At 47.4% G+C, this 23,660-nt stretch overlaps 1 protein-coding gene across 1 annotated transcript in view; it reads right to left on the bottom strand.

Moving 5' to 3' along the window:
* Positions 1 to 6,134: 6,134 nt before the first annotated feature.
* The window catches only part of SLC39A14 (solute carrier family 39 member 14), a 49,246-nt gene continuing 31,720 nt past the window's right edge, over positions 6,135 to 23,660 (bottom strand). Inside the window, exons 2-9 of the mRNA XM_004763295.3 lie at positions 22,535 to 22,812; positions 20,115 to 20,301; positions 17,013 to 17,182; positions 14,460 to 14,582; positions 13,670 to 13,858; positions 13,343 to 13,550; positions 11,365 to 11,549; positions 6,135 to 9,320 (exon numbers count right to left, since the gene is read on the bottom strand). Of these exons, the coding sequence (XP_004763352.1) occupies positions 9,174 to 9,320; positions 11,365 to 11,549; positions 13,343 to 13,550; positions 13,670 to 13,858; positions 14,460 to 14,582; positions 17,013 to 17,182; positions 20,115 to 20,301; positions 22,535 to 22,798 (1,473 nt within the window). The 5' untranslated portion in view covers positions 22,799 to 22,812 and the 3' untranslated portion in view covers positions 6,135 to 9,173. The remainder of the gene's footprint in view (positions 9,321 to 11,364; positions 11,550 to 13,342; positions 13,551 to 13,669; positions 13,859 to 14,459; positions 14,583 to 17,012; positions 17,183 to 20,114; positions 20,302 to 22,534; positions 22,813 to 23,660) is intronic.

Genomic DNA, 23,660 nt, shown 5'->3' with positions numbered 1-23,660 from the left:
TCACACAGACCAAGCTCACTGCTGTCCCAGAGCTCTTACATTTGCCATCTCTTTCTCCTGGAACATTCTCACCAAGCTGCCTCCTCATTGCTTATGGCGAGCTCAAATGCCAGCTCCTCTGATCACCGAACCAGCTAAAGCTATGTCACACCACCACCCCCGCTGCTGCCACCTCAATACCCTACTTTATCTGTAACACGCTTCTTTGTGTCTACCCTCACTCCTTAAGGGGAGCGTCTTTGTCTGTCCTGTTCACTGCCATTGTCACTGCTGTGCCTAGCCCAAAGCTGGAGCTCAGTAATTTGTAGTGCAAGGGTTTCAAATCATCCCCTCCTCATCCTGCGCCTCTAAATTAAATTAAGGTTTGAGCACACTTGCACGCACTTTGGGATGTGTATATGAGAGCTGTTGGGAAAGCATGTATTTTTCAGATTTTGAAAGGAGTCCAAACAACGGAATGTTGATTACCACTGGCATGGGGTTTTAATTTGTAAAGTGCGGTCTCCTACATTTTGTTCTCATTACACTTATGGAGATAGGATAGAAATGACAATTTCCACCTCATAGAAAAAGGCATTGAGGTGCAGTTCACATCCGAGGCAATAGCGGAATTGACACAAATCCATTCTTCTGGCCTACAGATCTCGTGCTCTTTTGGGTGAAGACAGAGAAACCAGAACCGTGGGCGAGTAGTTTTGTATTCATTCTAGCTCATCTTCATGTGCTTCAAAAGGTGCCGAACTTTATTCTTTTCTAAGGACTTTCCTACTTATATGAGCATATAAAGCTGCACTAAAATTTTCCATGAAAAATTATTACTAGCTAGATCAAGGCAGTTTTCAAGCAAAATGTTAATGTATGAACAAAGGAATGCAAAACAGCTTTGTTAGACTAAGTAGAGCATAATTAGGAAAACCAGATTGCAAGAATAAAAATAACAAACCTTAAAACCAAATGAAAACAATGTTGAGATCTCTAATGTTCAGATTTTATCTACCCTTTATTTAGTTATTTATGTATTTATTTATTTTTAAATATTTTATTTATTTATTTGACAGACAAAGATCACAAGTAGGCAGAGAGGCAGGCAGAGAGAGAGAGAAGCAGGCTCCCTGCAGAGCAGACAGCCCAATGTGGGGCTCGATCCCAGGACCCTGGGATCATGACCCGAGCCGAAGGCAGAGATTTTAACCCACTGAGCCACCCAGGCGCCTCTACTCTTTATTTAGATACACAACTGAACCATCCATACTGAAAAATCAATTGAATCTAGTTTTTTTTTTTTTTTTAATCGGTTTTTCCAGGGACACCTGGCTGGCTCAGTCTGTAGAATGTCTCTTGATCTCAGGGTCATGTCAGGCATGGAAACTACTTTAAAAAAAAAATCTGTTTTTCCAGAAAAGAAAAATCTAAATTTAATCTCTTTTCTGATCACACAATTTTTGAGGGAAGCAGTGGGTGCAGGAGGAGCTACATTCTTCGGAGAATTACTACAAAATGTTTAAACCATACAAATTTGGTAGCCTAAGAGATTTCTTCTCGGGGGCCCTGTCTATAGGATACAACCAGACACTGACTTCAAAAGAACTTGTTTTATTAACCTCAAGAAGTTATAGGAAACATGCCACTTGAAAGAATTTCCTATTCTGGGAGGATACACTGGATCAAAGAGACTTTTTTTTCCCCTCCTCACTAGCATCTATAATTAAAGACCTAAACCTTTATTTTAAGCAACAACAACAAAAGGTCTCTATTGAATTAGCTGTTTTCTTATCCCTTAAAACCCACAGGGTTCACATGTTTGGAAGGAATTTCCACTTAACTGGCTCGGCTGTCATTCTTAGATTACTGCATTTATTTATTTAATTTTTAAGATTTTATTTATTTGACAGAGAAAGAGAGCACAGGTAGGGGGAGCAGCCAGCAGAGGGAGAAGCAAGCTCCCCGCTGAGCAGGGAGCCCAATGCAGGGCTCCATCCCAGGACCCTGGGATCATGACCTGAGCTGAAGGCAGATGCTTAATTGACTGAGCCACCCAGGTGCCCTGATTTTGCTGCATTTAAAAACGTTAGCCAAGCAGCACACACATGTTCTTGCCGCTGGGACCTTCCACCCTCTGTGTCCAGTCCCCACCTCCTTGGGCAGCCATGGACACCAGAAAGCAGACCCTGGGCCCAGTTCCTCATTCAGCCCAAACCTCAGGCAGGAGGACCAGCCCACCTCCCACATTGGCAGTCTTGGAAGGGAGAAAGGCAAATTCAGCAGCTTGCAGCTAGCAGCAGCAGCAGAGTGGTAGCTGACCGCAACAACTTGATTTTCCCCAGCAAGGGCCAGGTCAAGTTTGGCTCTGGGGTGTGAGTGCTCACCTGGGCAGCCACAGGGCCTGCCTGACAGCCGTGGGCAATGGACAACAATGGAGAAGGTATCGTGGCAGACCGTGATGACCATGGGGGTCAGCATCTTTTGCCCTGAGGGCAAGTTTAAGATTGGAGCTGTCCACTGTGTGGGCCCCCAGAGTGGCCACATCATTGTGGCTGACAAGTTGTGTTCTCACCTTCCAGCCCAATGGCACATTGTACGGCCCCACTTTGTGACTTGAACAAGAATGCGATTGCAGTGAAGGATTTCCAACATCACTCCGAGAAGGTGTCCCGTGCTAGTGTTCCTTCTCAAGTTTATTCCTAAGGAAGTAGCTATGGACTTGAGGGATTGGGGCTGACTGAGGCACACTCTGCGTCCATGTGTCTGACAGCTCTGGCTCCTTCCTGTCCCGTATCAACAGTCCGCAGAACGAGTACAGGGCCCAGAAGGACTGGCACTGGCCACTTGGTGGTGGTTTTTTGCTGATAACCACGGATTTGAGACTCGGAACTGTCCAGCGCCCTGCCTGGCTCACAGGACAGATGTAAGGGTGATCAGTCAAGAGAGTCTGGCTAGGAGGTGGGGTCAGACGTGGCGGCAGAGAGCGTGGGCTGTGGGCATGCCTGCTGCCTTCATCTCCCCTATCCCAACACTGGGGTTGCAATTTTTGTATCCGGTTCTTGCTTTGGTGACTGAGTGGGCCTGGACTGCAGTCAAGGAACGCATGCAGATCTACGTCTAATCCCACTCCTCCTGTGTCCCCTGGGTCTGCACCCCTCCCCCCCAGCTGAGGGCTGGAACTCTTACTCTCAGGCCTAAGTCCCTCCAGTTGTCTTCCTACCACACACATTGACAAAGACAGCAATACCCCATTTCTCATGTTAAATGTGGACACATACACAAAGCCAAATGCAGGACAATAGAATTTTAAGAGCACATTTCACATTTACCGTGATTTCATCAAAAGCGGTCTTGTCAGAGGTCTCCACTAAGAATTGCCTGACGGGCTTTCTGTATGTGTAATATCTTTTTTTTTTTTTTTGTCAGAGAGAGAGAGAGAGAAAGAGAGCGAGCACAGGCAGACAGAGTGGCAGGCAGAGTCAGAAGGAGAAGCAGGCTCCCTGTGGAGCAAGGAGCCCGATGTGGGACTCGATCCCAGGATGCTGGGATCATGACCTGAGCCGAAGGCAGCTGCCCAACCAACTGAGCCACCCAGGCGTCCCTATATGTGTAATATCTTTAAAAGGCCATTTGGATTATTGCCCAAGTTTATTTTTTGTGTTCCAAAAAATCTAGAAGCAAACCACAGGAAAAAAAAAAAATCCAGATCCCAGTGGAAGAACTGCTTTTTGGCTTGTGACTGCCGGCGTCAGAACACTTTGGGGTTACTCCTGAACGATCACTGATGTTACCATCTCAAAATCCCAACCTACTGCCAGGGTCCAAGATCACTGTTGGACAGGGATTAACTCCCTTCTTTCATTTAAAATAAACCATGAGGGGGCGCCTGGGTGGCTCAGTGGGTTAAAGCCTCTGCCTTTGGCTCAGGTCATTATCCTGGGGTCCTGGGATCGAGCCCTGCATCAGGCTCTCTGCTCGGCAGGGACCCTGCTGTCTCCTCTCTCTCTCTCTGCCTACTTGTAATCTCTGTCTGTTAAATAAATAAAAATCTTTAAAAAATAAATAAATAAAATAAAATAAACCATGAGGGGCGCCTGGCTGGCTCAGTCAGTAGAGCATAGGACTTTTGACCTTGGGGATGTAAGTTCAAGCTCTCCATGATGGAAGTGGAGACTATTCCCCCCCGCCCCCCTCAAAACCACCATGTATAGGAATCCGGCAAGAAAGGGGTTGTTGCTAAGAAAAATTTTCTCTTGGCCATCAGCTCTAAACGTACTTAACCAAAAGCTGGTAGAGAAAGATGGATCTTTTCCAACCAGAATTTTCTACTGTAAATGGAATGTTAATTCATTTTATTCCAGAAAGATGAAGCAGATTCATTTCTGCTGGGATTCAAACCTATCATTCATCAGAAGTCTAGGTGTTTCATACTAAATCAGGAAGAGTACAAAAACCGCTGAACTAGATGAGTACTGGGATGCCTGGGTGGCTCAGTTGGTGAAGTGTCCGGCTCTTGATTTCAGCTCAGGTCATGATCTCAGGGTCCTGGGGTTGAGCTCCATGCTAAGTGGGGAGTCTGCTTGTCTCTCTCCCTCTCCCCCTCCCCCTGTTCATACTCTCTCAAATAAGTATCTTTTTTTTACACTTGATCTTAGTCAAAGGCGGAGAAAGTAAAATCTTTTTTTTTTTTTTTAGAAGATTTTATTCCAGAGAGCACACACATGAGTGGAGGGGAGGGGCAGAGGGAGAAGCAGACTCCTCAGTGAACCAAGGAGCCCGACTCCGGGCTTGATACCAGGATCCTGGAATCATGACCTGACCCAAAGGCACATGCCCAACTGAATGAGCCACCCAGGAGCCCCAATAAATAAAATCTTTTAAAAAATACTAAAGTAGGGTGCTGGGTGGCTCAGTTGGTTGAGCAACTGCCTTTGGCTCAGGTCACAGTCCCGGAGTCCCAGAGTCCCGGGGTCGAGTGCCGCATTGGGCTCTCAGCTCCATGGGGAGTCTGCTTCTCCCTCTGACCTCGCCTCTCATGCTCTCTCTCACTGGCTCTCTCTCAAATAAATAAAATAAATAAAAAAAGATACTAAAGTAGATGAGCACTGGGATGGGACCCCTTGCTGATTCAGTTAGTGGAGCATGTGACTCGCGATCTTGGGGTTGTGGGTTTAACCCCACGGTGGGTGTAGAGATTATTTAAAAATAAAATCTGCAGGGGCACGTGGGTGGCTCAGTGGGTTAAGCCACTGCCTTCGACTCAGGTCATGATCTCAGGGTCCTGGGATCGAGCCCCGCATCGGGCTCTCTGCTCGGAGGGGAGCCTATTTTCCAGCCCCCTCTCTGCCTGCCTCTCTGCCAAATAAATAAATAAAAATATTTTATAAATAAATAGAAATAAAATCTTCAAAGAAAAAAAGAAATGAACATTTTGTTATCCTACAAATCAAATCTCAGCATCACTGAAAGCTGGTACTTTTCAAAGCAAGGTGGTAGGAGAAGAGCATCCACCTTTCCCCCAAAATGTCCAAAATGGCCCACCTGGCTAAGAGCATTATAAAGAATGGGCTACATTTTAGGACTTAACCTCCTCAAGGACTTGTTTGCTTTGCTTAGCCCTGTTTTACATGGGCCACAAATTCAACTCTCAGGCTTGTTTCTCAATGAAGGAGGACCAGAGGCATCTGGCCAGCTCAGTTGGGAGAACATGTGACTCTTGATCTGGGTCATCAGTTTGAGTCCCACATTGGGCATTGAGATTACTTAAAATAATAAAATATTTAAAAAATTAAGAAAAGAAAGTAAATAAATAAAGGAGAGCCAGGTAGCAAGACATAAGCAAAACCAACAGCAAAGACAGAAAAACCCCACTCAAACAGTTGCCAGTGGAAAAGGATTGCTGTCACAGACCTTTCAGGGATTTCATGATCAAGAGTCACATCCTCCACCAACTGAGCCAGCCAGGTGCCCCTAAGTCATTTTCAAGTGAGCAAGTTATGATATCCAATGTTTTGTCTATAAATCTCCTTTCCAAATGTGAGTGGGGCACGAAAACAAAGCTTTAGACATCAGTGTGACACTATCGCCACCTTGTGTTCCCCAGTCTCCATTATACCCATGTTCCTATAAAAGATCACACTTGGATTCTGCAATACAGAATATAGCTTTATTTATAGAATCTTACAAATAAAACATTTACAGTCCACATAAGTTATTTTCTTTTCTAATTTATCCTCATAACACCTGAGTTATTTAAAAAAAAAATACTGTGATGGAACTGCAGAACTGTAAAAGTAAAGATGAATAACAAAAACCTAACCTCTCTCTTTTGCAAAAATCAGACAGCTTCTTGTTTTTAAGCAGACTTCCAGAATATTACCATCTCTTTGGAAGAGGATTTACTAAATACAGGTCTTAGGATACCCCAACAGAGATGCCTTCTCTTTTAAACCCAGGGTAAAGGACCAATGAGGCCTGACACTAACACCAGACACAAAAGATACTAACCACGTCTGGGGGCAAGGACAGAAGGCAACCTGCCTGCTCCTGGGTCACTGCCCCTTCCCATAATGTAAGCTTTCCTTGCTAACGTTAGCAGCTGGTCACCTGGGAAAAGGCATGGAACACTCTAATGCCGGGGTGAACAAGTTCTCAAAACCTGCTACTCCTCAGACATCTAATATGTACAAATGCTTAAAACAGCAAATCCAATACTTAAAAATCAAAAGGGAATCGCCACATGTTCAACGTCTGAGGTCAATCTGCCACCACTAACAACAGATACTCAGTTTACTACTCGCGCGCCTTCACCCCAACCACGTTCCAGCCAGGACTGGCCTCTGCACCCATTATGGTTTAAAGAGAATTTCCCTTTGAGGCAGCTGTCTATGGAAGGTAAGTTCTTAATACAGATGTGCATGAAAAGAAAAAGCACCCTAGTACTTCATACTTTAATTTGATAACGATTACATTTTCAAGCTCTTCTCCTAAAACTAGGACCCACTAACTCTAACTTAGTATTCTACTCCAAGAAGAACAGTATTTGTAAGGAATGGCAGGTCTACAGGGAATGCTAAAATTATAAATTTCATAAATCCATGTGAATTAGGGAAAGAAAACTCTTGGTAAAGTCTTAAAGTTTGAGTGTTATTTGCTACTAGCTCCTGAAAGCAATGTCAGACACTGAGAAAAATAAAACAGAAAAGACAAAGGACCATTTTAAAACCGTAACAACAATAATAAAAATCATAATATAAAAAGTTAGATTCCAACATTCAAGGAATTGGTTCTTTGGTAAAATTGGACCATAATCCTATCAGGAGTCAGTCCTGATATTTACTCTAGAATCTTGAGGACTCGAAGTTTTCCCTCTTCTTCAGCCCATTCTCAAATCTACCCAGTCAACAGGCAAGAGAAGGAGAAAAACTTACAAAGCACCGTCGGCAGTTTTCCCGCTCATACTCTTTTCAAGACTATTCCTGGTTTGCGGGGTCATTTCCCAAGAAGGGGGGGAAAAAAAAAAAGAAACCAAAATAGACGTGGCTTTTAATTACTGTACAGTGGAAAAGTCTTCCTGTGTAAGAACAGAAAAACTCACAGGTGTTGGCCATGACCAGCACTCATCAGTCATGCACGCAAATCAGTTAGTGAACACAGCCCCTGGGCTGTAACTGTGGGCACCACTAAGAAAGGCTTCTGGAGAGACAGGCTCCCCAAAGTGGCTAAAGAATCTCGCATTATCAATATGATAATAATAAATCAATTCACCTAGTGAACCTGGAGATGAGCTCCCCTTGAAGCCAGAGTTCTGAGGAGAGGGCTCCACAGTGCCTGGGGCTGGCCTACAGTCTCACAGACAAGGCTATCAATCCGTCTTCTGCAGAGGGTCAGTGCAATGAAATGTTCAACCTGGTACAGGAGTCACCCTTTCTCGCTAGGGGCGAGGGAGGGGAACCTAAAACCCACTCACAGGGTCTCCTCAGGAAGCCCCTGTTCAGTGAGCATCTGCAGTGCCCCACCTTCCGTCTCAGACTTCCGCGACTCGTACTTTCATTTATGCAATTAACAATTTCTAAACTGTGCCTGCGCCGAGTCCATTTCTGATCGGACCATTTCTGACCTTTGTCTAAGAAGAACATGAGCTGCCTGCCCCCAATTGTGCATGGAAACTTGCCACTTTGCAGCAGAAGTGTTGATCAGGGGAGGGAAATTTGTGCAGCCTCCCCTCTGATACAAGATTGTAAATGTGCTTCTAGGGAGGCAAATAAAAAAGTCTCTCAGAAGATGGGAGAGGGGAGGAAGGGGAGGTGGAAATCACAGCAAAACCAACTGACTTCCCGCAGGCCTCCATTTTCCACCTTCCACTCTGTCAGTGTTAATGTGAAAGACAGGGGAGGGCGTCTGGGCAACTGACCCTGCACAGGAGGCCACCAGCGGGGAGCACTGGCTCCCCCGCACAGCCGCACACGCAAGCAGCAGCCTCGTCATCGCCATCCCGTTTCCCAGGGGTAACTGGGAACTGGGCATGACAGGGCACAGCTTCTGTGTCCCTTCTATCCACCACCTCCCCTTGCCAGGATGAGCCTCCGCCTCCTCTCTTGCCTTACACCTCTATTCCAACTTTCAGTTCTGAGAAAACAGGCAACTGGACAGACTTTGAAAAAATAGGAGGGATTCTTGTTTCTTGTACCTTTTCTCTGGAAAAATAGATGAATTTATTTCAAAATGGGTCATCCTGAGGCCCAGGACACACATTTAGATTCATGGGCCCTGACACCACAGACTCACCTCCTCATACCGCTAACCAAGTCATGAGCACTGGCAGTGTTTTTGTGCCGCAGGCAAGGACGCAAAAACCTCTCGGTGCTGATTTGAAGGGAAAGAGGCCAGGGTAGCCGGAGAGAGAAGTGAGGCTTGCCTGCTAAGGAAGCTGCATGCCGGTCCCAGGGTCACTCTGAGGAGGAAGGGGGAGGGGAGGGAGAGGCACTACCTAGAGCCTGGTTGCCAGGGCTGCTTGTTCCTAGGACAGAGCATGTGTAGAAACAGCTGACATCTGAATGCAGGAGTACAGTCCATGTTACAGTTTTTAATACAACTGCCTCTTCGGAGGTGCGTCGTGGGTGCCGAGTCCTCGGGCCAGGGACCGGGCGGCCGAGGGCCAACTTCCAATCCCGATGGCTCCTGGCGGGGCTCTACCCAATCTGGATCTGCCCTGAATACATAGTGAGGAGCAGCATGATGGTGAAGCCAGTCAAGAGGCCCAGGTTCTGGATGACAAAGGGGACCAAGACGCTGCCGTTCCTTTCATCCTCCTGGCACACCTCGTTCATCTCAGGGAACTGAGGAAGGAAGAAAAATCAAGAGAGCTGCAGCCTGTTTCTCAAGGTGGGCAGTCCAGGACAACTCAGTGAGAGACACGGTCACCCTGGCTCATCACTGTAATACCGATCCCTAAGCTTATTTGTATTAGACCATGAATACAGTAATTACCCCATAATATAGGATTACAGGGTAATGATATGGATCATTACGTAGTAACTGTTCTAGAGTAAGAATACGTAGTTAAGCTATATGTACCTCAGAGAGGACTCAGTCACAAAGACACAGTCAAATCAGCAGCCGTGGTCCCAGGCGGCTTCGGCTACTTTTCAACTACTGAGGTAAAACCAAATATTTATCCGCGTGCGGAGCCCTGCGTAGGTGCGGATGCTGGCTGTTTGCTGTGCACTTGAAAAACACATTGCCGCTGCCCCTTTTTGGGAAATGGAGCAACTGTGTCAGGAGCCAGAGCCCGGAGCCATGACATCGCTGGGACTCCAGGCCCTCAGCTGCAGGCCGGCAAGGCAGGTGACCAAGAGCAGAGCTCTGAATTTGAGCAACGCAAGCAGGAGAGTATCCCCACCATGGGAGGGCTCCCCCTAAGAGGAGAGAAACTAGAATATTTCCAGGGAATAAGGATGAGGTCGCAGTGGTCAGCACCCGCACCACGCATCACAAGTGTGATTTTCAAAGGACATGGGAAATCATTCGTGCCAACGTGCCAGAGAACTGGTCAGGTCAACAAACAAGAAATCGCCCTCGTTCTATAAAAGATGGAACCAATCAGGTATTTCATGAGCCAACTCGAAGCTTCTTAGAAGGGTTATGCCAAATGTTAGCAGGTACAATAGCATCCATGATGTCAGACGCTGCTGAGAACGGCGATGCTTGTTACAAGCCTCAAACCACGATGCATCCTTTCTGAGCCAGCAGTTCTAGCTCTGGATAAGGTATGGCCTGTCGCCAAATAATACTGCCACTGAAAAGGATGCTGCTAAAGGCATGCAAAATGAAAAAGATCTAGGATGTAGTAAGTAAAAAAGGAAATCCAAACATAAAGTTGTATACTCAATGTTCATTTCCATCCCCTCCTTCCATTCCTATCTATACGCATCTACTCTTAACTATTTAAGGGAGGACTGGAATAGAGGTTAATCCTTTTCTTTAATAACACATGCTGGTAGGTTTTTTTGTCCTTTAAAATCCAATGTCCTTTTTTTTTTTTTTAAATGAAGGAGTGTTATTACATGATTATTAGTTTTTTGTTTTTTGTTTTTTTTTTTTAAAGATTTTATCTGTTTATTTCACAGAGATTACATGTAGGCAGAGAGGCAGGCAGCGGGGGTGGAGAAGCAGGCTCCCTGCAGAGGCTTAACCCACTGAGCCACCCAGGCACCCCAAAATCCAATGTCCTCTTAACAAGCACTGAAGGAGGGGGCCGGGGTGGGGAGAGATATACACACACCTCAGATGGTTGAGTGTCGGCCTTTTTTTTAGGTCGTGATCTCTGGGTCCTGGGATCGAGACTGAGCCCCAGGTACAGATCCTAAGTCAGCGGGGAGTCTGCTTCTCCCTCTCCCTCTGTCTGTCTCCCCTACTCATGCTCTCTCTCTTGCTCTGTCTCAAGTGGAGGTGGGGGGTGGGGAAATCTTAAAAAAAAAAAAACCAAAAACTGTACCTTCACCTTAAATAGGTGAAGCATGTGGTATGTGAATGATTCCTCAATAAAGCTGTTATTAAAAACAAACTAACTTGGGTGCCTGGGTGGCTCAGTCGTTAAGTGTCTGCCTTCGGCTCAGGTCATGATCCCAGGGTCTTGGGATCGAACCCCGCACCAGGCTCCCTGCTCAGAGGGAAGACTATTTCTCCCTCTCCCACTCCCTCTTGCTTGTGTTCCTTCTCTCGTTCTGTCTGTCTCCATCAAATACATAAATAACATCTTAAGAAAATAAAAAACAAAACAAAACAAAACAAAAACCTAATTCATGTCCTCTCAGCTGCCACCCGTCCAGTGAATGACCCAGTCCCATTTTGCCTGCACGGCATGAACTATGGAAGACTTACCATATCAGCCAGAGCAATATACAAGAACATCCCTCCAGCCAGTGCAAAGATCCAGTTGGCAGAGAAGTGGCTGCCAGCCAGGATGCCAAAGGCCAGACCCACATAACAGCAGCAGGCAGAAAGGAAGTTGAAGAAGAGAGCCTGCTGGATACTCATCCCGGCATTGAGCAGGATGACAAAGTCTCCTAAGGCGGGACAAGAGGGAAGGGGTGCAAGAGTTAGGCGCGTTCATGGACGGAGAACACAATACATTGCTTCCACTATGCATAATGTCTGGGTGAACAAGCAGGACGGCCTCAGATCTGAGGTCACAAGACAAGTCTAAGGCACACTTCCTCTTCACGTCTGGGAGCTATCTCCATTAACAAAACTAACCGGGTATTTCTAGCCTAGAGGCTGAAAATGACGCACAAGATTTTCAACAGAGATAAGCCACCAGCAATAGCCTCACTGCTCTTTTGATGGATGATGAAATAGGAGCTTCTTTCCTCACAATTACACTGAATGGTATTTTCAGGAAACAGAAGTGAGACTGAGAAAAGTTAAATAATTTGCCCAAAGTCATAAGCCCGTGAACTGGCAAAGCCAGTACTTGACCTTGAGTCTCTGAGTCTCCGAAATCTGGGCCTTTCACACTCTTGCTCTGATAAAACTAGGGACTTTCTAATTCCTGGCTCATCTACTTCTTCCACCCACCTGACCTTTAACAGACATCTCAACCTTTGAAAGATTAATTGGATTGAGACATAACCTTAAAAAAAAGACAGAGGTTGGGGCGCCTGGGTGGCTCAGTGGGTTAAGCCGCTGCCTTCGGCTCAGGTCATGATCTCAGGGTCCTGGGTTCGAGTCCTGCATCGGGCTCTCTGCTCAGCGGGGAGCCTGCTTCCCCCTCCCTCTCTCTCTGCCTGCCTCTCCATCTACTTGTGATTTCTCTCTGTCAAATAAATAAACAAAATCTTTAAAAAAAAAAAAGACAGAGGGGCATCTATGTGGCTCAGTGGGTTAAGGCCTCTGCCTTCGGCTCAGGTCATGATCCCAGGGTCCTGGGATCGAGCCCCACACATCAGGCTCCCTGCCGAGCAGAGAGCCTGCTTCCTCCTCTCTCTCTGCCTACTTGTGATCTCTGTCTGTCAAATAAATAAATAAATTCTTAAAAAAAAAAAAAAGAAAAGACAGAGAGACTGATAATCCTATAGTGAACAGTTAGAATGGTGTATGGCACAAAGCAAGTCCTTTTCAACATTTTTGCTCTTTTTAAAAAAAATTTTATTTATTTATTCGACAGACAGAGATCACAAGTAGGCCGAGAGAGAGGAGGAAGCAGGCTCCCTGCCGAGCAGAGAATCTGATGTGGGGCTCGATCCCAGGACCCTGGGATCATGACCTGAGCCGAAGGCAGAGGCTTTAACCCACTGAGCCACCCAGGTGCCCCTGTTTTTGTTCCTTTAATCCTCATGAAAAATCTATAAAGCAGTATTATTAACCCCATTTTAGAGGTAAGGAAACAGAGACTCTGGATATGGGGCTACAGGGAAACAAACACCCTTAACAAAAATCTCCATCATTTTCATCGTGCCTGGGTGGCTCAGTTTGTTAGGTGTCCAACTCTTTGATTTTGGTTCAGATCATGATCTTGGGGTCCTGGGATGGAGCCCCGGATTGGTCTCTGAACTCAGCAGGGAGTCTGCTTAAGATTCTCTTTCTTCCTCCCCCTCTGCCCTGCCCTCCCCGCTTGTACTCTCTCTTTCTAAAATAAATAAAATCTTAAAAATCTCCATCATTATCAATGATCAATTTCAATTATTAATTTGACTATTAAGAATCAGTGGTCAGATTTCACAGAGCACACAGAATGTGTTAATTACAATAAGCATCCTGAAGTCTGGGATGGGGAGGGGTTCAGACACAGGTAGGGTCCTGTGCCGACAACCAAGGCAGCTCGGGTGGACTGGGAATGGCACAGTGCCAGCACACTTACCTAGCTCATGTGGGAACTCCTCACAGAGGATGGCCACGGAGGTACTGATGCCTTGGAAAACAGACACGGTGAAGGAGGCACCAATAGCCAGGCCATCAATGAAATTGTGGAGGCCGTCGCTCAGAGTGATCATCCAGGCCAGAGTGCCAATATCAGAGTAGCGGACGCCTTTCAGCCAGTAACAGGCACTCTGGGAAGCCTGCAGGTCCTACAAGAGAGCCCATCCCCATGGCCTCTGGATCAAAGGATGGACCTTCAAGGTAAGCCTCGGGCATCAAGGCCATTACTAGGTAAAGGCTCCCACCCAACAGCAAATGGCCCACTGACCTGGACAGAGAGTGAGCCCACGATGACCTTCTCATCCATCCCAGGGGCCTTCCCATCCAGCTCACTGCTACAGTGCTGAGGAATCATGTGGTCCAGATCCCCATTCTGCAGCTTCTCAGTCACCCCCTCCTCCTGGTCCTTCTTGGAAGGAAGTGTCTCCGAGGCATAATGGCTATGTCCGTGATGATGCTGGAGAGACCACCAGAAGGGATCAGCATGACACTCACCCAAACCACAAAGCTTCCTGAGCACTCACTCGGGACAGGTGCTCCCAGCACTGGGAAGACCTCCTCATTCCCAGCATCACAGAAAACACAAGCAGGCAATACACATAGAAACCTAGGGAAAGTCGTTACAGAAAGCTGAACCAAGGACTTGGTGTAGGACAAAAGTCAAAGCAATGACCTCAGGGCCAACACTTGTTCCAGCGGGGTGGTCCTGCTCCGAAGGCTTGGAGCTCCTCCTTCGCAACGGCTAATCTGATTCCATTCACCGACTACTTGGGAGGATAACTGCATGCCAGGCACCAAAGATACCTTTCTGGAGCTGTACTGCAGTAAGCATTCAGTTTCTTTGTGGCGGCACTTCTGACCCAATGACTGTATGTATCAAGGCCTTCTGTCACCTCTTAAAGGTACAAAAGGTATACCTTCTCGAGGGGAGATGGGAGATCTACTGAAATCTGTCCACAGCATCAGTACTCACATAACCCCACTACCAAAACACACTAACGTGTCTAGGATGGAGGCTTTCCCTAGAAGCACTGCCTTTCCCAACAATTAAGCCTCACCTCATTTTTCTGCTTAAGAAGCATCTTCAAGATCTTCTCTGTGAAAAAGAAAAGATAAAAGCCCCCAAACACCACTGCAGACTTGGAGACATAATAATCTTCCAGAGGGTTGAAGCCAAATGCCTGTGGACCCAGGAAAACAAAATGAGTTTAATTATTAAAAAAAAAAAAAAAAAAAAAAAAACACCCATAAAACAAACAAAAAAAACTACACAGGTCCCTGATTGTTTCTTAACCACTTCCTTGATTCTAGGAAAGGAGAGAGACGTACTCACTGGGATAGCTCTGCCACCTACCACTTCCTTCCTTTCCAGCAAAACTGAACCCCTTCATACCAGGCCAGTTAGGTTCTCTCTACCTTACTTTCTGATGCAAAAGATAGAGCCTCTTTAGAATTTTACTCTCCGGAAGAACAGCCTTAGATATGGTTTTCCACTTTACTAAAGACTGCCTTTATTTTTCCTGGTGCTTTGCTGCAAGGGCAAAATCTGTCCTCAAATTCCATACTTAGGAAGATGTTTGTGTTTATTTTGTTATCTAATGTCCCTGGCTGATTTGCCTATAAACACAAAGAGATGGTCTAATTATACCTTCTAAAATGGGAAATCCATTCCCCAGTTAAATAGTAAGAATTGCAGCATCTTCCTGACCACAGACCTCCCAGTGACCACAAAGCCAAGAAAGCAGACTATGTTACTGCACATGTCAATTTGGGGGTGGGGGTTTGTTTTGGGCTATTTCTGGAAACCTCACTGATCATGGGGAGAAAAATCATCTACTGGGAGGGGGACTGGAGCAGGAATCAGGAGAATTCCACACTCTGTGATGCTCCTAACTTATGGTGAGGCCTTGGGAAACTGGCGAGTGACCTGCTCCCTCCATCCTCTGACAGGAAACAAGCTTCTTGAAAAAACCAGCCTTCTTGTGAAAAGGTCAGAGATGAAAGTGATCCTAGTACCAGGAACTCTGGCCTGCTTAAAAGGTAAGTTGTTTTCCCTTTCTGTTTTAAAGGGGCAAACTGTGGGCGCCTGGGTGGCTCAGTTGGTTAAGCGACTGCCTTCGGCTCAGGTCATGATCCCGGAATCCCGGGATCGAGTCCTGCATCAGGCTCCCAGCTCCATGGTCTGCTTGTCCCTCTGACCTTCTCCCCTCTCATGCTCGCTCTCTCTCTCACTCTCTCTCTCAAATAAATAAATAAAAATCTTAAAAAAAAAATAAAAAAAATAAAGGGGCAAACTGTTATCTCTACTTGTTTGTATAGTTTCCTCAGACACAAAGGTCCAGTTCTAAGGTAGAAATGACACATATTGGCCAGTTTTCCAGGAGAGACAAATCATCTTAAGAAAAGTGGACTGAAAACCATCAACTAACAGTTCTCCGCAAGAAGCCATGAAGGATGGCAGAGTACAAAGGCATGGCTTTCATGAAACCGAGCCTCTAGGATAGCCTCTAGGTGGTCTTGTTCTGTATCTGTTAAATGGGTAAAACATGTTCTCTAGACATCAGTGGATTTTTTTTTTTTTTTAAATATTTTATTTATTTATTTGACAGAGAGAGAGATCACAAGTAGGCAGAGAGGCAGGCAGAGAGAGAGAGAGGGGAGGAAGCAGGCTCCCTGCTGAGCAGAGAGCCCGATGCGGGACTCGATCCCAGGACCCTGAGATCATGACCTGAGCCGAAGGCAGCGGCTTAACCCACTGAGCCACCCAGGCGCCCGACATCAGTGGATTTAAGAATCAACTAAGAAGACACAAAACCACAACTCAGAAAACCTAAGGTGCTCTGAGAAGAAGCATGTGGCATCATCTCATGCTTCAACTCTGGGTATGCCCAAGCCTGTCGGACCACCTACAAGGAGACGCCACCTGCTTCCTGTCATTAGGGGGACTACCACAGAAATTACAGTAAATCCGATGAAGCTTCTCCAAGGCTGCTTGCCAGATTTGACAAATACTAAGCTACTCCTGTTCTGTGGAGATTTTCTCATTAACCCAGGCAATGGGGCAAAGGTGCTGTCCATGTATGTGAAAATAGGCTCTTTTATTTAGATTACCTTTGCCCCACGACAGCCAATTGTAGAGAACAGATCTTTTTATTGAGACCAATGGATTCTGCTGATTTTTCTGTGTGGGCCACAAGCTCAGAATCAGGAGCCATCAAGTGCTACCACTACACTAGATCTTTTCACCCAGCAGTCAGAGAGCACGTACGAGGCCCCCAGTGCTTTACAAGTACTAACATGTAGCTCACACAACAGCATCATGAGGTCAGTCCTATCATTTCCCCTGTTGTTCCTCATGCAAAAGAGAGGTTCAGTGATCTGCCCAAGGTCATTGAACTGGTTGATGGTGGAGTTGGGATTCTAATCCAGCTCCCAAACCTACGCTATGCAGCCTCTCCTAACTCGTGACTCAATCTCAGCTTCATTTTCCAATAGGAAAAGGACCTCCCCTCCTCTGCCTTGCATCGAAGTGGAGGGTCCTCCTGTTGTCCCCACAGGCCCCCCCCAGAGACTGGCATGCTCCTGTGTGAGAAAGCCCTGGCTTGCCATACCTCGGGGATGAGCTGGAAGAGGGCGTTGGAGTAGAGGGTTCCAATCGCCAGAGCTATGAAGTAGAGCAGCAGCCTCTTGTAAAAAGTCTTCTTCATGAAGGGCACCACGCTGGCCCCCATGAGGGAGCAGAGGGAGATGACGGTCACACAGAGGAGACCATATCCCCACACTGCCGTTGGGGGAGAGCCAGCCCCACCCAGGACAGGGAGTAGGGCAAATGCCCCATTTCACAGCAACCACCAATTAGGGGAAACATGGGGGTGGAAAGGATGGGGAGGCAGTGAAGGAGGTTTGGGTGGAAATTAACAAGGAAACAAAAAAAGAAGAAAAATCAGAGAGACAAGTAGGGAGGGAGAGAGAAACAGAAAATTTGTTAGTGATTCAAGTCTGATGAAATTTCCTTTAATCCGTTCAGAAGAAATGAGGAGGAATTCAAGGTGGCCTTGGAACCCCATGGCTCCTGCCCCAGCTGTTGCCTTTGGTGGCCAAACCGACACCTATAGGCGCACCTGCCAGCTGGCGTGGCTACAGGGCAGGGCACTGCCTCGTCACACAGCGGAGGTGTGCTCAGGCCTATCCCCAGGCAGCCCGTGGCAGACTTTGGACTCAAGGACTTTCCCTTTAATAGGACCTCCCTTTAACAAGATTAAGAGACAAAGGGAGCTCACTGTGCTGCCGTGTTTGCTTTTCACATCCGGGCCACACTGTTTAGGCACATCAGTACCTCCTGGACTCAGTCTGGTGTGTAAGATACAACAAAGTCAGATGTGCAGGGCAGTGGGATGGAGAACAGAAGAAACTGAGGCCCATAAAATTCAGTTTCTTAACTTCTCAAGGTTTTGTTGTTTTCTCCCAAGTTTGTTTCAATGTGCTCTGAGCACACTGAATGCTCTGAGAGCATTCCAGCATAGAGGACAGAGTCCAAGATCACCTTGTCACAAAAAATATTTCCTCTGTCATTTCCCAGTGTCCCACACTCCAGGTAGAAAGACACGGAGCCGGGACGAGGCACGCCCCTATAAGGCACAGGGGCGGAGCATGTACAATTATTTTATTTCCATTCAACAGGCAATACAGCATTTTATTTCAAATCTTTAAAGAATTAATAAATTCAATTTCTGGAGCTAAAGAAAAAAAAAAAAAGCCCAAGATGAGGCCTCCTGTGAGAGGTGCCTGTTAGACTCAGATGGGATTTTGAGATAACACTGAGATGGTTCCTCTTAAACCAGATTTCTTCTGGCATTTAGAAGGAACAGGCAAGGCCTGGGCATCCCATCGATATCTCTTCTGGGTAAGTCTTTTGATTGGGAAAGGCTGGGCAGTCACTGACACAGTCTCTTCTTATGAGACTTCTTATGAAGTCTCTTCTTATGAAACAGCTGCCTCTGTTCCCAAAGGAGGTCCACACAGTCACCCGTACTGCATGGCCACAGCCCTGACTGAGCTGACAAAGTGGGCAGGCCATCAACTTGGGTCCTTTTTCTTTTTCTTTTTTTTAGCTTCTCAGTGGTCACAATTAAAAAGCAAAATTAACAAATATTTCAAAACAGTCAAGTAAGGGCACCAGGAAGTCAGTCCTATCCCAGGAAAAAGTCAAGATGCAAGGTATGGAGAACTGAGTGCTCTTTCCTTTGTCTTGGAATTTTCATTTCATTTGTTTCTGTTAAAAAGTTTTTGTTCTGTTTGGCTCTCTATGGTATGAATTATGGCCTACTTGGAAAAAGAAGGATCCCTTGCTTTTGAGCCAAATTCTATCAATCAGCTGGTAGCCTCTTTTCCTTCTACCTCCTTCCAGGTGGGTGATCTCGTGGTGGACACACCTGGGTACCGGTGGGGCCTCTGCTTAGAACAGAGCAGGTATGGAGTACCAGGGCTTGGACAGCGACCACCAACCACAGCCTTCCTTCTGGGCCCTGTGAACTGGGCTTCAGAGAGGGAAGGGAGGCTGGGAGGTCTCTGCCAGGGAGGGCAAAGGGGGAGAGCCTTGCATCTGACATCACCTGAAGAGGCCACAGGCCAACCTGGGTGCCCCAGGAGCAAGAGAAGGCCCTAGAGATCCAGAGTTAGAAGTCATATTTGTGTCCCCTGATATAAGGGAGAAGTGAATTTTTCCAGGTGGCAGCAGTCAGGTGCCTCGGGACACAGGGTGGGGGTGGGGCCGGCCGTGAGGCAGAGGCAGCACAGCGGCCGGCAGGCAGGGGAAGGAGGACGCACGAGTTCTGTTCTACTGCACCTCTGGGATGAGCTGGAAGAGCGCGTTAGAGAGCAGCGTTCCAATGGACAGGGCGATGAAGTATGTGAGCACACGGCTGAAAAATGCTTTCTCCGTGCATGGCAGGACGAGGACTCCCAGGAGAGAGGCCAGGTTAATCAGTGAAACACTGAGGAAGCCAAAGCCCCACACTGTGGAGGAACAAGAACAGACGAGGCCTCCATTACTGAGGGTGGGGGTGTTCTTGCTGCCTGAGGCGGCCCGGTCGGAGTTCAGCTGTGCTCAGGGCAGACAGAGAGCACCAACCTGTCAGTTTGGACTGGAGTCCATCTCTGGCTGGGTGCTGTGGGGCAGCCTACAGACAACATAGCGAAGTCACTCTCAAAAGAAGCTACCTTTCCGATGGAGAGGCAGGTGAAAACGACAGGAGAGTTTAAAAACCAGGAGTGAAATGATGACAGCGGGGAACAATTAGCATAATGCAGGCGGCACGTGCTAGGTACCAAGGGCACTGCAGGCCCTTGGGAGGCACAGACACTCAGCCGTGGGGAGTCCGCCGTGGCTGGAGCACAGGTACCAGGCAGGGCGGGGACGGGGGAGAGGCGCCAAACTGAATGCCGAGGCATTAGTCCCTTGTAGTTTAATAAGAACAAAAATGAAAAAGTAGCAAAAAAGAAAAAGAAAAAAAAATCCATAGGCAGGTTCAAAAGCCCAGCACTGAGCTCACCAGCCATGCCACCGGGTCAAACAATATGCTGGAGCAGTCACGGGAGTCAGAAAACACCAGTTATCATTGTCCCTCTAATCTACTCCCCTGGTGTTGATGAGCTGCTCACCGGTTAGATCTCCTGTGAGCAGTGCCAGCCCCAGCTTCCCTGTCACCACTCACCTTCGATGGAGCTTGGCTTCCCCTCTTCCGTCTGCTCATCCTCCTCGTTCTCCTGGTTCTCAGAGGCACAGGCCCGGGAATCCAGCTGCTGGAGGATGGTAGGGCAGAACTCCTGGAACTCAATCCTTCCAATCCGGGACTGGTTGTTCAAGTTGTGGGCAGCAAAAAGGTCTCCGGAACTAAAGCACTGAGAAGAAGGGGGAGAGGCAGGAAGCTTCTCAGAACTCAGAATCACATCTCAGCCCTGGCAGCAACCGACTCAGCCTTCCACGAGGAGAACCTGTCCAGATCCCGGGGATCTGGACATCTGACATCACCTGAAGAGTTGAAGATTACCTGAAGATGATCTAGAGGCTCATCTCTAGGGATGAGAGCAAGTGGGTCCCTAAACCTGAAAAACTGAGACACAATCTCAGAGATCAGTCACCTGGTGCAAGTCACACACCTGACCCACCCCTACGAGTACCTGGCTGCCCACAAGGTCTGGGAACAACTGGATCCCAGTCTTTGTGACTGCGCGGTGTGGTTTCTGGAAAACGTGATCGTATTTGCACACCTGAAGCTACAGCTTCATCCAGATACCAAACCTACCCACACATCACAACAGCCTGAAGAGTTATTCTATTAAAATGCATGTTCCAGATACTTGACCAGAGTTATTGAGCTCTAGCACCTAAAGAGGAACATCAGTCCCCAGGACCCTATACGTAGTGCTGACCCCACCCTGAAGAATGTGTTGACAGAGATCAGGGGAGGAAGAAGGAAAATCTAAAGGTTTGGTCTACCGCGGAGCACGTAAGGGCTGGTAGAGGTCACGAACGCGAACGCTCAGTCCCCTCAGGAAGCGTTAGGTAGGTGGTTCTCACATACCGTTCCTATGAAACACTGCAGTTTTACTTCTAATTATACTTTATACACTTACACATCAGGCTTTATCTGGCTTGGTTTAACACGGGTCAGTCTCTAATAGCCCTTCGGGTGTGCTGACAAGTGAGAGCTTCTGGGCCTACAAAGTAGAGAGCTGGACTCTGGTGACCCCAAGATAACTGCCGCTGTGCCAGGAGGCCCTCCGGGGTCAGTGAGCATGAGCCCGTGAGGGCAGCCTTCTCCCCAACTCCCACATTAACCGCACGCCTGCGGTTCTGCATCCAGGCTGCCTGGTCCCTTGGCCACGTGACCTCCCCAGGATGTTCTCCTTCAAGATGAAGGCCCTAGACAACCTAACCCACAAACCTTCCTTGATCACTCTAGCATACACCCCCTTCCCCCTCTGGTCTCTGAACCCTATGAAGACTGTCCAACTCACAGCACTTAACACTTCATTTTTTTAAAAAAAAGATTTTATTTATTTATTTGACAGAGATAGACACAGCGAGAAAGGGAACACAGTCAGGGGAACATGGTCAGGGGAAGTGGGAGAGGGAGAAGCAGGTTTCCCGCTGAGCAGAGAGCCCGATGCAGGGCTTGATACCTGGACCATGACCCGAGATGAAGGCAGACGCCTAACTAAGCCACCCAGGTGCCCCAACACTTCATTTTAACATAGGTTTATTTATTCCTTTTGGGAAGAGAGAACGAGAGAGTGAGTGAGCAGGGGGAAGGGGCAGAGAGGGGGAGAATCTCAAGTAGACACCCTGAGAGCATGGAGCCCAAAGCAGGGCTCAATCCCATGACCTCAAGATCATGACCTAAGCAGAAATCAAGCGTTGGAAGCTCAACTGACTGGGCCACCAGGCATCCCTAACACTTTGTTTTATGATCAGATAACTCAGTCCTCCATTGGGTAAGCTCTCTATCTTGAGAGCAGACTCTTTAACATGACTCATTTTTCTCTATTTCTCCCAGCACTCAGTACAGGGAACAAAGCAGATATATAAAGACATTGCTGGCTGACTTACATTTGGCTGCCACAAATAGCCTCGGACTATGATTAGCCAAGATGACATGGAAGAACAAAGAACCTGAAGGCAAAGGACTTGGGTCTCAGTCCTGCACTGTCCAGGAACTCAGTGCGGGACCCTTGACATTCCCTTCTAAATAATGAAGACTTTCCACCTGCACCCAGAGGGAGTGTGAGGCTCCCCTGAGACTTCAGGCAAAGGGCCTTGTAACCTGTAAACCCTATGAGACATGACGGCTGTCCTGGGCACCCTGGCTTGCCCACAGGTGATCCCGGTGCAGCTGTGAGGAACACGGAGGGCTGAGAACTCCTGCTGACCACTCCCTCCAGCCAGAGCTTCAGAACAGCCACATGGGAGGACAGGAGGTGCTGCTGAGGACCCAGACAACAGGCCAAAAGGAACTGGCCCCTCTGCTCTGCCATCACGGCTTGCCTGCTCCAAGTGTCTTGGGCTCCCAATGCCCAACTAGACTGTGACCCCATCGAGGCAGACAGTGCTCAGCAGAGCTGAGAGCCTTACCGTCGAGAGGTTCCTCTGTCCATGCACCGGCTGGGTGACATTGTCCCGGCCCACACCCACATCCAGGTGGTTGAGCAGGGCCTTGAGCTGCTGCAGGGTGAGGGTGTCACCCTCTCCGTAGCGATGCAGGAGGTCTTGCAGGAAGACGGCTGCACTGATGCCTTGCGTTCCCGTGGACACAGCGTGAGCTTTAGGAACAGAACTCCATAAGCTGACCCAGGTCAGCAGGGAGCAGCTGAGGAAGGCTGGGTGGAGCAGCTTCATGGTGACAAACAAGCCTGCAAGAAGGAAAGGCAGGTGAACGAGAGGCTCCAGAAACCCACTCTCTCCTCCCACTTCCCTGCCAGGTACACAGGACCCAGCAGCCTCACTCTGGACAGCCTCCTCTCCCCTCTGACTCTTCTCCCTTCTCTAATGCTTCTGCCAAGTGTTTGAGAAAAACCTTTCTCTTCAAACATTGAATAAAAAAATAATGAAAGGACAAATTCAACAGATTTGAGTAAATTTAAAAATTACAAAGTAAAACAACTGTGATGTAGTTAAAAAGTCTCTATCTTTTAAAACTTATTTTTTTTAAAAGATTTTATTTATTTATTTGACAGAGAGAAATCACAAGTAGATGGAGAGGCAGGCAGAGAGAGAGAGGGAAGCAGGCTCCCTGCTGAGCAGAGAGCCCGATGCGGGACTCGATCCCAGGACCCTGAGATCACGACCTGAGCCGAAGGCAGCGGCTTAACCGACTGAGCCACCCAGGTGCCCCAAAAAGTCTCTATCTTTTAGAGACACCGAAATAATCACACATTAAACAATATCTCATCTGGAATTCACTTCAAAATAAGAAAGAAGGGGGTATTTGCATGGGGAGCATAGAGGAGACAAGACCAGGCATGAGTTAGTAACTCATGAAACGACTTGATGAGTGAATGGGAATTTATTATACTATTCTATTTTTTTTTTAAAGTAAGCTCTATACCCAACACTGACTGAACCAGCCAAGTGCCCCTATACTATTACACTTTAATATGTTGGAAATGCTCCAAAATAAAAAAAGTTGCCTTAACAACAAACAAACAAAAAACAACAGGGGCGCCTGGGTGGCTCAGTGGGTTAAGTGTCTGCCTTTGGC

The sequence above is a fragment of the Mustela putorius genome, unplaced genomic scaffold (genome assembly GCF_011764305.1).
Source record: "Mustela putorius furo isolate JIRA1106 unplaced genomic scaffold, ASM1176430v1.1 tig00003937_pilon_pilon_pilon, whole genome shotgun sequence".
NCBI classification, from domain to species: domain Eukaryota; kingdom Metazoa; phylum Chordata; class Mammalia; order Carnivora; family Mustelidae; genus Mustela; species Mustela putorius.
Note: the sequence above shows the minus strand (reverse complement) of the source record. Positions and strands in the feature narration are given on the sequence as shown.